General features: G+C 40.2%; 1 protein-coding gene across 4 annotated transcripts in view; it reads right to left on the reverse strand.

Moving 5' to 3' along the window:
* Positions 1-3,021: 3,021 nt before the first annotated feature.
* The window catches only part of DOP1A (DOP1 leucine zipper like protein A), a 129,945-nt gene continuing 114,396 nt past the window's right edge, over positions 3,022-18,570 (reverse strand). For 3 of the 4 annotated variants that reach the window (XM_069726441.1, XM_069726442.1, XM_069726440.1), the window contains 14 exons: positions 16,349-16,404; positions 15,465-15,569; positions 15,035-15,101; positions 13,466-13,610; positions 12,691-12,770; positions 12,499-12,608; positions 10,552-10,701; positions 8,690-8,751; positions 8,217-8,369; positions 7,858-7,994; positions 7,692-7,747; positions 5,299-5,463; positions 4,888-5,017; positions 3,022-3,493 (listed from right to left, as the gene is read on the reverse strand). In XM_069726441.1, the coding sequence (XP_069582542.1) occupies positions 3,188-3,493; positions 4,888-5,017; positions 5,299-5,463; positions 7,692-7,747; positions 7,858-7,994; positions 8,217-8,369; positions 8,690-8,751; positions 10,552-10,701; positions 12,499-12,608; positions 12,691-12,770; positions 13,466-13,610; positions 15,035-15,101; positions 15,465-15,569; positions 16,349-16,404 (1,722 nt within the window). In that variant the 3' untranslated portion in view covers positions 3,022-3,187. Of the gene's footprint in view, positions 3,494-4,887; positions 5,018-5,298; positions 5,464-7,691; positions 7,748-7,857; positions 7,995-8,216; positions 8,370-8,689; positions 8,752-10,551; positions 10,702-12,498; positions 12,609-12,690; positions 12,771-13,465; positions 13,611-15,034; positions 15,102-15,464; positions 15,570-16,348; positions 16,405-18,570 lie in introns of those variants that run through there. The other variant, XM_069726443.1, reaches the window with a different exon arrangement.

An 18,570-nucleotide genomic window follows, 5' to 3' on the forward strand; every position in this document is an offset into this window, starting at 1 on the left:
ATAAGGGAGGCACGGCGTTACCAAATATTAAGGAGTATTATGAAGCAAATTGGACCTCACTGGAGTAAGAATTAAATAATTCATTATCCTAATTAATCTAATTGTCCCCTCTCTTCCATTACCTATATACTTTAAAATCGACATTAATTCAATGGAAAAACTTATACAAGACGGCATGTGATAATAAAATACCTTACCCACTAGAGAAAATTCCAATAACTGATTTTCTAACAGTTTTTCCTAATTTCCCTTTTGGGAAATGGATTAAACTGGGGATAAGAGACTGCTCCTCTTTATTATTCAGACCCAGTAAAGACTCTAGTAGAAACTTTCAGGCTTTAAAAACCTCTTTTGAACTCCTTAATCTGATTTCATTAAGGAAATTATTAGAGGGAAACTTACCCTACCTTTAGTCTTACCAAGAGCTATATCTATTTTACTAGATAATCCCCTTTCCGATTTAATCCGGAAAGATATTTTACATATTTCCTGGTCTTGCCCAAAAAGTAGACCATTATGGAAATAAATCCATAACTTAATAAATTGGGGAAAGATGAGATTCTAATGTCCCCACAAATCTCCCTCTATTCCCAGGGAAATCAAATATCTCCTTACATTTGTTTGCAGTTGCCAAATTACTAATTGGGACTAGGGTTGAGCGAAACGGATCGTTCATTTTCAAAAGTCGCCGACTTTTGGCAAAGTCGGGTTTCATGAAACCCGACCCGATCCCTGTGTGGGGTCGGCCATGCGGTACGCGACTTTCGCGCCAAAGTCGCGTTTCGTATTACGCGCTTGGCGCCATTTTTTTCAGCCAATGAAGGGGCGTGGGCAGAGTGATGACATAGGCGTCCACGCCCCTAAGACCTATCGCCATGTTGTCGCTTGTGCGCTGTAGCGATTTGCAATGTGTAACACCAGCTTTTCAGTTCAGGGACGGAGGAGAGAGTGAGTGAGTGAGTGAGTGAGTGAGTGAGTGAGTGAGTGAGTGAGTGAGTGAGTGAGTGAGTGAGAGAGAGAAAAAAAAAAAAAATCCCATTGGCTTTGCATTGGGTTTCGTGTTTCGGTCGATCCTCGACTTTTTGCCATAATCGGCCGATTTCACTCGACTTTTGAGATAGTCGGGTTTCGCGAAACCCGGCTCGACCCTAAAAAAGTCAAGGTCGCTCAACCCTAATTGGGACCAAACAGCAAACTAGTGGTATACCTAGCATGAATGATGCTATAGACAAGGTTCAACTCCCAATACTTTCCAATTGGCTTTTAAAAATAATTCTCCATCTAAATGTGAAGCCAAATGGTCACTCTGGAACTCATTCTTCTCCCCCGAAGCGGAGAGCCTTTCTAGAAGCTAAACTGTCGCCGGTACCTTAACGCAATTTGATTGTCATTCTCTGTATATCAATGTTTGATCTTTCCATGTAAAATTTTCTCAGTGGACTATTTTTTTCCTTTCCTTTTTCCCATTTCCCAGGTTATATATTCCCTTGCCATTCTTATCCTGATCCTTCCCTTTACTATTTCCCTGTTCTTTCCCTACCAGACTTTCCTTGCCCCCATCTTTCCCTCTATCCTTTAGGTTTTGGAGTAAACATGGTATATTGCATTATTGATCTTTTATTTTACTGTATTTTGAATATTTTTAGTTGTTATGGTTTTTTTTTTTTATATAATTGAACGTTTTTTGCTGTCTTCCCTACCCTTACCTTCCCTTGTTTATGTGAAAATCTCCCTAATAAAAATCATTTACAAAAAAAAAAAAAAAAGGACCTGACAATAGGATTCTCCTGATCACTACAATTGTGGCAATACTAAGCTTGTCCAGTTTTTTTTCTTATTATAGTGGTGAATATAAAAAATACCAAATTTGTAAAAAATAAATAAATTGAAAAAAACTCTCTAATTTAATATCCGATCCATCTGTGGCTGTTAACACGCGCAGACAGGAAGCACGTCATTGATATAGCCCATCACATCACATTGTCATGACAGCTGGGGGTCGGCTTAAGACCCTGTGTCTACCATCACAATCCTCCTCATAGGAGATTGTTAGCTTTGGCACACATAGCAATGCTGAAGCACTGCTATATATAGTACGGGCAATCGCAGCTTTAAGTCTCTTAAGGGGACTATTAAATTCAGTAAGTTCATATCGCCCCATTCAAAAAGCAATTAAAAGAAAAAAAGGACACATTTGGTATCCCTGTGTTCAGAAATGTCCAATCTATCAAAATATAAAATATTTTCCGTAAACGCAATAAGATAGCATTGTATCTAACCCAAAATGGTATTCGGTAAGAACGTCAGCTCAGGGTGCAAAAAATAACTCCTCACACAGCCCAATACAAATTTATGAATTATTTTTTCACCACTTAATAAAACTATACATGTTTGGTATCTGGGGTGAAGGACTTTTTTTTACTTGTATTTATTAGTCCCCTTAGGGGGGACCACTTTAGCCTCAGCTTGTCTCTCCCTATGGTCCCATCCAATTTTATATTTACTCCAAAATGCTGCAGCCAGGATTTATGGTAATTCATGCTGCCCATGCTTTAGGCAACAGAAATGGAGTGACAAGTTTCCTTTAAGCATTTCTAGGTCTTTTTTCCAGCATTTTCTATGCGTTTGGCAGATTTTGGATATACAATTTTAACAAAACTTTGATGCAATGTGAAAATCTAATGTCAAAATCTGCAAAAAGCACAGACCTATAGCAAACACCATAATATCCAAAACGGCTGGAATCACGCATACAATTTTTGTTGAAGCTTTTGGAGATCTATACATATCTCCTTTGTATCCAGTCCTGTAGATTTTTTCCTGTAAATTCCTTCTTTTTACATCTTCTCCTGACTTTTCTCAAAAACCTGCATGTGTGATTCCAGCCAAAATTTGCCTCAAACTTTAAAGTGCAAATAAAGAGCTAATCTTGAAAAATTGTCAAATCTGTATTTTCTTCAAGCAATCAATGACATCATAAGACATATATTCTGCACCATAATTTGACGTTAATAGGATTAGTTCACATTCAGAATTGTCACCTTTATTTACAAATAAAAAAAATCTTCAAATTAAATAAGAGTCAAAACGGAATAAGAAGCGGATTTGTTACAATAGATACAGAGTAAAAAAGTCTATACAGCTGGGAAATATCAGTATATTCAGTGGTATGAACCCAGGGAGCACATCAGCTCTTTAGTACTCCTTCCAGAAAATCTCGCTCAAGCATCTCCTCAATTCTCTGTCTTGCTTTGCTGGAGAACATTTTTTGGTTCTCCAGTTTAATATCCTTGTTGGAAAAAGAATTTTGATAAAGGATTGGGCTCCCCGAGTCTCCAACACATCTGCTGGTCACTTTGCTGTTGAAGACTTGACTGAGTACATTGAAAAAAGGCAGAAGCTGCTCCATGCTCCGAATGGTGGAAATTGTAAGTAGTAAGTGTCCAGGGTCCCAATCTAATATTCTTCCTGAGCTGTCATCTTCTGGATTTTTCTAGTTCAATAAATAAATCATGAATAAAAAATCAAAACAAATTCTATTGAATTTTTAAAAAAAAAATTATATTCATGGTTAAAAGTTAATATTTATTTAAATTTGGGTTTTCACAAAATCTGTTTTTAAATCAATTAGTAACATTTTTATGGTTACTGAAGCACAATTCTAAGAATTTCAGAAGGTTTATACTGGAGCAGAACAATATTGTATCATACAATTATTTGGTTCTGTAGAAGGACGTAGATCTGGGGATTTATTATGATGGAATATAGGCTGAACTGGATGGACAAATGTCTTTTTTCGGCCTTACTAACTATGTTACTATGTTACTTTTATTGACAAATGCATCAAGTTGACGTAAAAACTAAATATTTGCCTTCACATTGCATTAGGTGTCGGTCAGGGCATATGTTCAAAATTCCAGCAAAACAGGGTCCGGATGCATGTGCCGACGGGTCATAGACTGTAATAGTGACGGCACAGATAACGTTCGCTCTGCTGTGTGCTTTTTTCAGGAGTTTATGCCTATATCGGTTTGGTATAATTGGTTATTCATACACCTGACAATATTCCAACAAAATCCTTGGCAAGGGTACCCAGAAAAACTGATGTCCTGTCGAAGACATGGAGTGGGCATACCAAATCTTGATTTGATTTACATTTATCTTGTATATTCCCTTTGCATTTTGGGAATTGTTAAAGAGCACTAGTAACACTTAATCATTAGTCAATATGGCAAGTCTGTGTCACTTGTGCAAGTGATCCAGAACGGAGTTTTGGTCTCTAATAGTGATGTGCGATCATGCTCGGATAAGGTGTTGTCCGAGTATCTTTGGCATCCTCCGTGGCTGCATGATTTGCAGCTGTTAGGTAGTCCCTGCATGGGTTGCTGCTGTCTAACAGCCACGAATCATTCAGCTGTAGGAACTCGGTACATATTAGAGCATGCAAGAGATATTCGGAGAGCACGTTATCCAAGCATCAGGGCCGTGGAATCGGAGTCACAGCCCATTTTGGTGGAGTTGGTGTCATGGAAATTGAGTCGTCGGAGGTTTGGCTTACCGACGCCACAGCCCTGCTGAGCACGTTCACTCATCACTAGTCTCTATTTAAGGCTGGGGTCACACTTGTGTGTGATGTGAGAAACTCACATGAGTCTCTCGCATCAATACCCGGCACTCGGGACCAGAGTGTGCGGCTGCATAAGAGTCCCGGCGTCGGTGCCGGGCATTGATGCGAGAGACTCGTGTGAGTTTCTCGCATCACACTCGCAAGTGTGACCCCGGCCTAAGACTGAAACCAGGATGCTAATGATAACAAAGCTCAATATTATTTTCTGACTACTTTTGACACTTTTATATCTCCTAATATATTAATGTAATGAACAATACCTTGGCCCTTTTCCTTAAGAGTTTTGCTAACCGAACAACATATGGTTTAAATTCCCTTTGATGTGTTCCTTGCCTTCGAACTTCTAACCCTGAGTCATCTGATGCTTCTGGAATGAATGCCCATCGATACCTAAAAATGATAATGGCAGTAAAAAAATACCGTACAGTAGCAAATGTTAAATGCAGGAACATAGAACAGAGCAAATAATGATCGGGGATAACTTCTAGAGATCATCAGGAACTAATTGTACCTTCCTATAATAGCCTAACATTACCTTACAGTCTGGTATATAACAAGTCTAGAACATAAATGCATGCAGATGAATATGTCGAGGGTTGAATACTTCTCTATATAATATTGGGGTTGTAAAAGTATTTTACAATACAATACCAAGCATAGAAACAACTTACATCTGAAACTGAGGCAGATTATCAGAGGGTAATGCCAAGGCTAAATCGAGAAATTTACAGGCTGACAGATAGAGGTTCAGCCACCGCTGGCTATTATAGGATGTGGAGAATCCATTCCCACCACTGTATGTTGTCTCCAAACCAGCTACAATAGGTCCAGAAGTCCTGAAGAGGGTGGATGAAAAATATATAGGTGAGGTACGAAACTGGAGAACAATAGTAATCAGACAATGAAAATGATGAGGATTCCCCAACAAAGATTTCACGTTAGTTACCCATTCTCCTAAAGACAGTTTTGGTAGAAGTCCTGAACACACTGGAACTACTAAAGTGTTCAACAAATGTTAAAAATAATAACCGTATGCACAATGTCAAAACAACTTGCTGTACATATAGTTTCACTACTCGGGCTTGAAAGCAGCGAAACATCTAAAAGAAGTGTCCTGACCAGTCTTCAGGAGGATTTAAAAAATGAAATAGAGATGCCGGCGGCACAACACCGCAATGAAAGAAAACACTTTGGGAACAACACCGCCATTATTTTCCTGAAGCATCTTCTGCTTCAAAAATGATACTGGAAAGCTGGTGTGTATAATATGCTGTGTGCACATAATGTAAAGATGCACAAGACTGCAGGGCTCCTTATACACAGTACCCTTACTGCATACTCCTATATATCTCCAGCTCTGACATGGAGCAGTGACAGCAGCGGTTACACCACACATTGCCCTAGGACCAAATAATATGTTTATGTGAATTTTGTCTTAAGCCATGTACAGACCACAATGCCCAGACCTGAACGAAATGCCTAAAATATGCCTAGGTGGCTGATCGTCAAAGGTCCAGTGGTTGGCCGGGCATTGCAGGCGTACACAAACCACATAATACATTTTTGTGTATGTAGTCTTACTCCAAGAGCCTTGCATAGTACAGCCATGCCATGGGTGGCTGCAACAAATCTGCACTTTTGGGACCTGTAAAAATCACAACTACAGCAGGACGTAGCTAATTATTGATAACCTTTGTCAAAAAAAATATAAGTAATGCACTCAAACTCCATGACCTCTATGAACGTTCACTACACAAGATTCCTTTGCTGAACAAAAAGCATGTTCAAGTACGTTTACAGTTTGCTCAGCAACATTTAGACAAGCCTGTGAAATACTGGGAGAATATAGTCTGATCGGGTTAAAGCAAGACTGAACTTTTTTGGATGCCATAATACCATGTTTGGAGGCCAAAAGGCACTGCATATCACCCAAAAAACACCATACTGACAGTAAAGTTTGGAGGTGATAACATAACGGTGTGGGGCTGTTTTTCTGCATACGGCACTGGCAAACTTAATGGACATATGTACTGAGACATTCTTGATAAAAATCTGCTGCCATTTACAGGATGATGATGATGAATTGAGGATGGATATTTCAGTAACACAATGATCCCAAATGATCTATATTTAGATATAGAGGTATATGTGTAAATAAAAAAAGCAAGCAAGTTTAAATTTGATAAAATTTATAGATTACATATGTTACTACGTTTTAAATTTCTAAACATTGAGGCAAGATATAATTTGTGGGAATACCGATTGTAAGACTAGGGTTACATGGTGATTTGTAGTGACTAGTGATGAGCAAGTGTACTCGTTGCTCAGGTTTTCCTGAGCACGCTCGGGTGATCTCCGAGTATTTGTTAGTGTTTGGAGATTAAGTTTTCATCGCCTCAGCTGAATGATTTACAGCTACTAGCCAGGCTGAGTACATGTGGGGGTTGCCTGGTTGCTAGGGAATCCCCACATGTAATCAAGCAGGCTAGTAGCTGTAAATCATTCAGCTGCGGCGATGAAAACTAAATCTCCGAGCAGTCATAAATACTCGAGATCACCCGAGCGTGCTCCGGAAAACCCGAGCAACGAGTATACTCATCACTAGTAGTGACTTGAGAAATTAATGTTGAGCTGCTACATCTCAGCAAGTCAGTAGCCAGACATCGAAAAATGTTAGCGATCATCTGTATATTGAAATGAAGGTTGAAGAATGTGAGATGCATTGAGAAAGTCCAGAAAGAGTGGGGGACACAAAAAGTCTTGTACCCTAGAGAAAGTGTTGGGGAATAGTGTGATAGACAGGAACTTGTCATTGGTGGAAGAAATGTGGCACAAAGCAAGGATTGTAGGTTCCAGTAAGGATAATTCATTTGTATATATGTGTGATGTCCACCTCTGGAAGGACAAAATGAGCGTGTTGGAGAAGAGGAGTCGTGCACAGTTAGGGATAAATCAGAGAGGTGCCAGTCATCCTGTTTTCAATGTACTAGGGTTTGGGTAATCTCCTGTGTTAAGAAGGGATGTATATAGGAAAGGTTTGCCACTCTCTGAAGCCAGAACCTACCTGGTGATATCTTCATCCGCTGTAAGTTCCTGCTCCATTAGCAGAAATACTTGTACCTGGTAATACACAGAAATAACATTATGTGAATCTCACTTGATAGCTACTTAGCAATTTGTATAATGAATGAACAAGCCAAGAGTAATGTATACATGAGAGAAGCACTCACCAGTTCAGTGATCATGGTTGGCCACAATGAGGTGAGGTGTTGGGGGGACATTCTTAAAAGAAGCACTCGGAAAAACAGGAACACCTGGGAATGTAGAGTGGGCACTTGTGGCAACCGCAGGCTCTCTACTAACCTTTCTAAAAAGCAGAGACACAACATAGGTTCACATATGGGGAAGTGCTTGATGTTTCAAGGACTGTACATATAAGCATGTGATGTCATTTCCATATCTACCATAGACATGTATAGGAGAGGAGGCTGGCTTATTGACAAAGGATCTTTGCATTTCATCTTAGTCCGCTGTTCTGCATTACAATGCCTTATTTTATGATGCCCAGTGGATAACATTGCTGCCTCACCTTGTATATCCGGTAGGAATTTCTGGTACTGGTCAATCTCACTACTGAAGATGGCAAAGGCCAGTCTCTTCAAGAGCATCGCCCTCTGCTCCAGCTCTGCGTCACGGTTAGTAAAGAGACTGAGAGAACTGCTCTGAGCGACAGCTACTCGAGCTGAGAGAGAAACACGGTCAAGAGCACGACATGAGCATTACATTAATCTCACACCGACACATGACGGAAACTACAATTCAGAATGTACAAGCAAATTAGAAGTTACAGGTGAATTCAATATCTTAGGTACTGACCACTCTCCCAACTTCCCTATATACAAAACCCCTTGGTTAGTCCCAAGGCAGAAGCAAGTCGAGAGGACCCCATGTACATTAGATGGCTGGTCAATCTGCCATAGTCGACGAGTTTGACTTTTATTGAATGTGTACAGGGGTTTTGAACGTTAAGAAAAAAAAGTTCTGAACAAAAGGAAAACTCACTCATTAGGTCACGGAATGTGGTTTTGTCATGTGTCATCAGATGGTCCATGATGGCCCTCCAGCTGTAGGACAAGGGAAAAAATACATAGTTCTCGCAGATCAGGAGTAGTCTAGAAATGGTAACCAAACAGGACTTTAAATAACCAACTAAAATAAGAGAAATGCAATGTGGATGGAGGACTGCAAAATGGTCTAATAGTAAATAATTATGTAGGTATAAAGATCTCCTTATAGATCAATAAAACAGTTGTTTAATATATGAGATATAATATACAGGTGTTTCTCACAAAATTGGAATATCATCAAAAAGTTAATTTATTTCAGCTCTTCAATACAAAAAGTGAAACTTACGGTATTTTATATAGAGTCACTACAAACAGAGTCATCCATTTCATGTGTTTATTTCTGTTAATATTGATGATTATGGCTTATAGCCAATGAACACCCAAAAGTCATTATCTCAGTAAATTAGAATACTTTACAACACCAGCTTGAAAAAATGATTTTAACTTCCGAAATGTTGGTTTACTGAAATGTATGTTCAGTAAATGCACTCAATAGTTGGTTGGGGCTCCTTTTGCGTCAATTACTGCATTAATGTGGAGTGGCATGGAGGCGATCAGTCTGTGGCACTGCTGAGGTGTTATGGAAGCCTAGGTGGCTTTGATAGCAGCCTTTAGCTCGCCTGCATTGTTGGGTCTGGTGTTTCTCAGGTTCTCTATGGGGTTAAGCTCAGGCGAGTTTGCTGGCCAATCAAGCACAGTGATACTGTTGTTTTTAGACCAGGTATTGGTACGTTTGACAGTGTGGAGAGGTGCCAAGTCCTGCTGGAGAATGAAATTTCCATCTCCAAAAAGCTTGTCAGTAGAGGGAAGGATGAAGTGCTCTAAAATTTCCTGGCAGACGGCTGCGCTGACTTAGGTCTTGATAAAACTGTGTGCCTATACCAGCAGATGACATGGCTCCCAAACCACACTAGACCTCAAGCAGCTTGGGTTGTGGCCTCTCCGCTCTTCCTCCAGACTCTGGGACCATGATTTCCAAATGAAATACAAAATTTACTTTCATCTGAAAACAACACCTTGGACCACTGAGCAACGGTCCAGTTCTTTTTCTCCTTGGCCCAGGTAAGATACTTTGTCGTGGTCTATTGGTCATGAGTGGGTTGACACAAGGAATGTGACACTTGTAGCCCATGTCCTGGATAGGTCTGTGTGTGGTGGCTTTTGAAGCAATGACTCCAGAAGCTGTCCACTCCTTGTGAGTCTCCCCCAAATTTTTCTATGGCCTTTTGTTAACAATCCTTTCAAGGCTGCGGTTATCCCGGTTGCTTGCGCACCTTTTTCTACCACACTTTTCCTTTCCACTCAACTTTCCATTATTATGCTTGGATACAGCACACTGTGAACAACCAGCTTCTTTAGCAATGACCTTTTGTGGCTTACCCTCCTTGTGGAGTGTGAAAGTGACTGCTTTCTGGACATCTGTCAAGTCAGCAATCTTCCCCATGATTGTGGAGCCTACTGAAACAGACTAAGGAACCTTTTTAAACTCTTAGGAAGCATCTGAAGGTGTTTTTTTGCTAACTATTCTAATTTACTGAGATAATGACTTTTGGGTTTTCATTGGCTGTAAGCCAAAATCATCAACATTAACAGAAACAAACACTTGAAATAGATCACTCTGTAAAGACTCTATATAATGAGTTTCACTTTTTGTATTGAAGAACTGAAATAAATTAACTATTTTATGATATTCTAATTTTGGGAGAAGCACCTATATATACACATACATATGTACACATATGCACACAAAAATTTGATTGCAACAAGCACATTGTCTGGAGGAGAGCTGGGTCTTACTGACTAACACAGGAGCCATCCATCTGGAAGAAGTTGTGATCCATGAAGAGATCAAAGGCTTCCTTCTTCCATGTGCGTCTGGTGTACTGGTAACCACTGAGACTGCTCAGCAGCTGCACACAGGCTCGATAGCTTGGAGCATTATGAGCACTGCAAAGGAAAAAAAACACAGTTTACATGGAAAACCACTGGCTGGTTTATAGCAGGCATTTATATAGTGAAATTAACCCCTTCACGACATGCCCCGTACTAGTACGGCGCATGTCGTGTCTCCCCCTTTGATGTGGGCTCCGGCGGTAAACCCACATGAAAGTCGCGACATGTCAGCTGTTTTGTACAGCTGACATGTACGCGCAATAGCGGCGGGTGAGATCGTGATTCACCCGCTGCTATTAACCAGTTAAATGCCGCTGTCAAACGCTGACAGCGGCATTTAACCGGCGCTTCCGGCTGCGTGGCCAGAAATACCCGCATCGCCGACCCCCGGCACATAATCAGGGGTCATCGATGCGTCAGGATAGTAACCATAGAGGTCGCTTGAGACCTCTATGGTTACCGATGCCAGTTTGCTGTGAGCGCCACCCTTTGGTCGGCACTCATAGCAAGCCTGCAATTCAGCTACATAGCAGCGATCTGATGATCGCTGCTATGTAGCAGAGCCGATCCAGTTGTGCCAGCTTCTAGCCTCCCATGGAGGCTATTGAAGCATGGCAAAAGTAAAAAAAAAAGTTTTAAAAAAATATGAAAAAAATTAAAAAAAATATAAAAGTTTAAATCACCCCCCTTTCACCCGATCCAAAATAAAATAAAAATCAAATCTACACATATTTGGTATCACCGCGTTCTGAATCGCCCCATCTATCAATAAAAAAAAAGAGCATTAACCTGATCGCTAAACAGCGTAGCGAGAAAAAAATTCAAAACGTCAGAATTACCTTTTTTTGGTCGCCGTGACATTGCATTAAAATGCAATAAAGGGCGATCAAAAGAACGTATCTGCACAAAAGTGGTATCATTAAATACGTCAGCTCGGCACACAAAAAATAAGCCCTCACCTGACCCCAGATCACGAAAAATGGAGACGCTACGAGTATCAAAAAATGGTGCAATTATTTTTTTCTTTTAGCAAAGTTTTGAATTTTTTTTCACCACTAAGATAAAAAATAACCTAGACATGTTTGGTGTCTGTGAACTCGTAATGACCTGGAGAATCGTAATGGTAGGTCAGTTTTAGCATTTGTGAACCTTGCAAAAAAGCCACACAAAAAACAAGTGTGGGATTGCACTTTTTTTGCAATTTCACCGCACTTGGAATTTTTTTCCCGTTTTCTAGTACAAGACATGGTAAAACCATGGCCATATTGACAGAAAAATAAAAAAGTTATGGCTCTGGGAAGGAGGGGAGCGAAAATCGAAAACGCAAAAACGAAAAAGGGCTGCGGTGTGAAGGGGTTAAGAGTGGAAATACACAGTGGCTCAGTGGTTAGCATTGTTGCTTTGCAGCCTTGGAGTCCTGAGTTCAAATCCCACCAAGGACACCATCTGCAAGGAGTTTGTATGTTCTCCCCGTGTTTGCGTGGGTTTCCTCCTACACTTCAAAGACATACTGATAGGGAATATAGATTGTGAGCCCCAATGGGGACAGTGATATAATGTACGTACAGTGCTGTGTATATAAGTGAGTAAAATAAATACATACACCGCTTAAATGCCATCACAACAGGTGGGAAAATTAACAAATATATATAATACTGATCTGAAGTCAGAAGCATGTTATTGAAATTATACTCCAGTCTGGAAAGGTATAAATGATCTCCCCTCTTATTAAAGTGGCTTCAGTGGACTTATTCAATTGTAACAGGAATATAATAATTATTTATATATTTACTGTGTTAAAAATTGAAATAATGCCTCAAAAAAAAAAAAAAAAAAAAAGACTACAGTTACCTGTGGTTCCTTAAATAGGGCACCACGTAATGCATTATATTGACCAGTAACGGGATAACCTTCTCCTTTTCATCGCTGTAGAACACCATGTCGAGTAAATGAGCCAGAACCTGGTAAGCATACAAAGTCAAAGGATAAGCCCACGTTATATACATGATATTGCAATAATGAGACTTCCGGGTGACCTCTTACCTCCGCTAGAAAGGTGAGGGCATGTACGCTGTACACCGAAGGGGTGATATGGGAGATCTCTATAGCCGGAGACAACATATCTAAGGAAGAAGAGGAGCGTGGTAAAAACTGACCCTTATACAGGGCATTAATAATCGTAATACTCCCCATGAAAACGCAGTACCATTAGGTAGTACATTTTAGTATGACCACAAAAGTCGCACATCTTTCTGATACATTATATTATGCTTTCAGGAAAATACTTTACTTTTTTTTAAGCAAAATGAATGGATTTTGGTTAAAAATCCAATTTGCAATGGGGATTAATTAAAAATATTGTCCATTTTTGGCTTTTAGTCTTTTTCTTGACACGTTCAGCTTTTGATGTGGTCTGTGGTCATAAATTAGCTGGAGAGGTCACAAAAAGATAATATAGTTACAAACTCCTTAGAATGAGCTCATGTGTTGGGGAGGTAGAGATTTTACGCTTTACTTTCAGATTTGTAAGAATGACCACCTTTTTTTGTTATGCATATAATTCTGTACATTATCCATGCTTTAATAATACAGTAAAATAAAAACCTTTTAAAAACAAGAATGAACTCACTGGAAGATTCTCATTTAATGCACTGTGCAGCCAGCCATAGACAGTGCAATACTGAGGCTATAGAAGGCAATCAATGCATATCCCCATCTCCAAATTGCCAAATGTTTATGGAAAGCCTACGCGTATTACAGCAGATCATTTCTTCTCCTGCTACGTCTTAAGGTCACCTTTAGTGAAGAAAGAACGTACCTTCTACATCAGATTCCAGAGTCGGACCATCTACAGTTATCTTAGGCGAAGGTTTCACTTCAAGGTTTCTTCTTAACCAGGTTGTTTGCTCTAATGATGATCCAGCAATTGCGCCAATAGCATCTACAATTTTATGAGTAACATCCTAAAGGAAAGTCAGGAAGTGCACGATGAGGTACTGATAATATAGCTACTATTCGAGCTGCACACTTCACATCAACTCAGCTCTTAAAGGCAATCTGTCACTAGGGATTTGCTACCCATCTGAAAGCAGCATGATGTAGAGGTAGAGACCCTGATTCCAGTGATGTATCACTTACTGGGCTGCATGCTGCAGTTTTGATAAAATCACAGCTTTATCTGCTGCAGATCTACCAGATCACTGAGCTGTGTAAAACCCCTCCAACACCTCCGATTGGCAGCTTTCTTACGTGTACCCAGTGTACAGGCAGAACGCTGCCAATCAGTGGTGGGGGCGGATCTATAAAAAGCTCATGAATATTGAGGATTACATGGCAGCAAGTTCACTAATCTCATATTTCATGCTAATTATAACTACCTTGGTGATGAAAAGATGCTGAATGTTTAATGTTACTAATGGTGGTCTATGTTGAGGCATTTCTTGGTGGTCTACAGTACAAGATTGGGGTAATGTTTTACCACTTTAGATTAAATCAAGTAGAGATACATACTTACTGCTCTAACGCACAGTATATTAGGGGGGCTAAAATAAAAAATGCACAGCATTATATACCATGCTGTGCTGAACTGATATACCGTGATCTTCAGGATTACACATAAATCTGGCCAAAGCAGGATTGCGTCCTGTGTGTGCTTTATAGTGCACAGATAGAGCAGAACATCGAAATGCAGGAGACAGACAAGCGGGATAACTATTTTACTTCAGCTTGACCACAAAAACTTCTTATATTGCCAGAATCTCTCTGATACCTGCTAGCATACTGTTCTAGCTCAGTTTCTCCTTCTCAGCACTGATCACACAGAGAACTACAGAGCCACATAGTTGTCTCAGTGATCGCTTTATAATGATTTAAGGGGGTTGACTGGCCTAGGGGTACAAGTCAGCAGTCAATCTAGACTTGCGCGCTGTCAGGATCCTCTGGTGATGGGAGCAGGCGGTCAAGTATGTGATTTGCATACGTCCAGCCACATTCTGACTAGACATGTCCGGCCTTGCTCAAGTCAACTGCATTGAGCAAGGACAAGCACGTCTAGTCGGCACATGACAACATGTATGCAAATTGCACAATTGCAGTCAAGTGCCCCCCACTGGCACCGGAGAATCTTCGAAGTGCACGTAATGTGAGGATTCCCACGTTTGCAGTCATGGGGACAGTGACAATAATGTCTGTAAAGCGCTGATGAATTAATAGTGCTATATAAATGAGTAAAATAAATTCCAGCTTTATTCTTCAGAATATCATCTAGCTTTCCGTCAACTCTATTTTCAGACTTTGGAAGGAGATAAATGATAAAAGACCTAAATTTCTTTTTCCCTTCAACTTAAGATTCAGAAAGTTTCAAACCATTTTAACTGTTCCCAATTACCTGAAGATCCCTCTGGTCTTTCTTGTTATCTAATGTGGGGTTTTTCATAATAAATTCATTCAAAACCCTAAAATACCAAGTGAATAAAAAAAATAGGTCAATAATAAATACTGATTCATATAAACATCAAAAAGTTGTGTTTTCTAGTAGTGATATCTTTATTCTACAATGCTATCCTGGTGGTCTCTACTTCCGGTTGACTACCCATCACAGGACGTGTAGATGCCTGCAGCTAATCATTGTGAGACATCACTGTGACCAGTGATTGACTGCAGTGGTCACATGTTTTAATTCATCTATATCTGTTCTAACCTCCAACTATGTGCTATATTAGAAAATGATGAAAAAGACCAGTCCTTTTACAATGGCATTTATATGGTCATTTCCGCTTTGGATCAAAGAAAGGGTCATATAGTAATAAATGTATTACCCAAGTATCAAGAATTGCCCGGGAGCTGGAAGGTTCAACTGGATGGACTCTTTCAAAAGAGCAAGAAAAGAAGCCCAGCTATCCACAAGATTAGACACAGGAACCCTGCAAGAAAACCAGGAAAATACTGAAATACACACTTTATAGAAGCAGCTAAAATCCATCTGTTCTACAAGGCTGCGTACAAACGCTAACCTGCCAGTAAGGCAGCTGCTTTCTGTGAGGTAAAACATAGATTTTAAACAGGGAGGGGAAAGTTTTACCTCACAAAAAGAATCGGCTGTCCTGTCTGTATACCCCTTCCTCCCCTGCCCAGGAGCTGTGGTATGATCAGACTATGTCCCTCTACGGTCAGACACAGCCATTACACAGTACACAGCAGGGGCACATTTATAGGATTATCTCAGCACAGGAGCATTTTTAAACACATCCAATTATAGAACTTATTATTATTCCAAGATCTACTGAATAAAATGTGCTTTGTAACTAGGACAACCCCTTTAAGAACACTCATTTAATAATAATCTTTCAATGGCGACAGGCTGCCGGTCTCCTGGTAAACAACCAAAATGATCTTTTGTGCGGCACAAAAAAAAATCAACAGTCTGGGTGGTGCAAAACTCGCATTGCTGAACATAATGGCAGCCTATGCGCACTGAACGATCTACTACAAATCGCTCAATATGCATCATTTACGGTGGTCTGCCTGTATAAACTAGCCATTAAACGACCGATCAGTAACCGATTACATATTGGTGGCCGTTCACTCCGTATGAACAGACCCCCTACACGAGTATGTCTTACACCTAGTATCCCAAGTATGATAATCATTAGGCACTGGCAGCCTAGGGAATACACAGCATCAGGCGATACACCAATCTTACCTCTGTATATAAGCATAAAAGAACTGTAACATGCAGACTTCAAGGGAAAGATGTTTCTGAAAAGAGGAAGGCAGAGAAAAACGATTAGTACTTTTTGGGCTGCAAATTTATTTGAAGGGAATAAATTACCACAAAATGACTACTTCAAGTTTTTCTTGTGGAGTTTTAAACGTGTTTGATTATTTTCTTTTCTTATATTTTGCATCAATACAAAAAAAAAATTTAAAGGGAACCTGTAAAGTGAAAAAACACTATTAACCTGCAGATATGGGGTAAATCTACAGGTAGATAGCATTCTGAACCTTCCCGGCATTTAGAGCCCCGCTGCCAGGAGGAAATGAACTTTATTCCCCCGACAGCGCTCCTTTTTCAGTCATGGAGGTGGTGCCGGAGTGGGTTCAGTTCCATATATAGAGAGCGTTGGCTGTAGCCGCACCCATAGCACTAACTGACAGCCAGCCCTAATGCTGAGTGAGCTTTCAGTCAGAATCGGGGGCACAGTTACAGCTGCAGCTCTCTAAGCAGTGAGCGGACTGTACCCGTGCTGGTGCCACACCTATCACTGGAACGTGATGGCTGCGGGAGGAATAAAGCTCTAAGTGCTGGGGCCGGGCAGGTTCAGAACACTATTAACTTGCCGATTAGCCCCATAGCTGCAGCTTAATAGCGTTTTTTTCATGTGACCGGTTCTCTTTAAATCTTGCCATTTTCACATTGGCCACTGAGCTGAATATTAGATCCGTGCTCAGTAGAGAACGCACTATAGGTGATGGTTACAGCTCACCTCCTCCACAACGACCTGTACACCAGTCACAGAGAATAGATGGACATAGAATTTTGGTGTGTGGGGGAGTTCTCTATCTAAATGTGAAAAGATGGAAAACATCAAATTATTTTTTTGTGTGCATGGTTATGGAGCATGATGGCTACCCTATAACCATCAGAAATAAAAAAAAAAGTGAGTTTGAAATTTATTACAGGCCCTTTGAAGGATTTTTCAATCTTACAGCTGGCCCCCACTAATCAGAGCACGTTGGAAAATTGTAGTGATATTTTTTATTTATTTACCACATTTTGTGGATTAAAGAAAATCATAACTATATCGAAAACAACATGGAGTCGTTTGATAGAATACAGCAGCCGCTCAATTATGAGACGCTCCGCCGGCTCCTGTACCTTAGATTGTACCCAGCAGTGACCACCGCTACATGGGGCCATGATCACCGCAAATATCGGCTCTTACATCAGAGTCCGCTGGATTCTCATTATTAGTGTACAGCAGAATGATGGTTTTGAATCACCGCTGTTCACGGAAGCATTGTTATAAGGTATATTAATGTTTTTATGTATACATAGCGAGTTCTTAACATTATGTATACCTACAGTTTCTATTATAAATTTAGACTATTGCAAGTCATATGTCTTATTGGCTGAAAATACTCAAAAATGCTAAGAATATTTTTACCCTTCTGTAAAAAATGTAGCGCGTCCCCTGATCGCAAGTATGTAAATTGTGTCTGCTTAAGCTTGCAACAGAGCTCAATCCTGACAGCTCATTCAGAAATCAGCAATCTGTAGTCCCAGAGAGTCCGGAAAACCTCTCTAAACGGTTTGTGACACTGATAAACATTCAAATTCACATATTAAAGGGAACCTGTCAGGTAATACATGCTGCCCAAATCACAGGCATTATATATCATTCACAGGCCATATATGTGCGGCGTTTGAGAAAAACATACTTTCAATAGCCGCATGGGACTGAGATATGCGGGTGACTCCCTGGCAGCTTTCCCTGCCCACTGACAGTGACTGACAAGTCTCTGCCTACGTGCGCGTATAGGAGCGGCAATGTCAGTGCCTGTAAAGCCCTTTTGATGTAAAGCAATGATGGCTATTCATGTTTCCATGGAGGTAACCATAGTTAATAGAAAAAAAACAATGTTTCTAGCACCAGGCCCCTAGTAAAACAACCAGTCTGCTCTTATAACTCAATCAAGCATGACAGATATATCAGCTCTCTTGTCCTCAGTAACACTTTCTCCTGAGCTAACGAAAGGGTCATTGAAATGAACAGGTCATTTTGTGGCATGGCAGAAAAATCTGTGGAAACTGACTTTTCATAGCAAGAAGTGACTGTGATTTTTTGGCGATTCACCTAATCGGTATTCATCATATTGCTATATAAACTCAAGCAGCAGACTTTGTGATAACCAACATTTGTA

The sequence above is a fragment of the Ranitomeya imitator genome, chromosome 5 (genome assembly GCF_032444005.1).
Source record: "Ranitomeya imitator isolate aRanImi1 chromosome 5, aRanImi1.pri, whole genome shotgun sequence".
Classification (NCBI taxonomy): domain Eukaryota; kingdom Metazoa; phylum Chordata; class Amphibia; order Anura; family Dendrobatidae; genus Ranitomeya; species Ranitomeya imitator.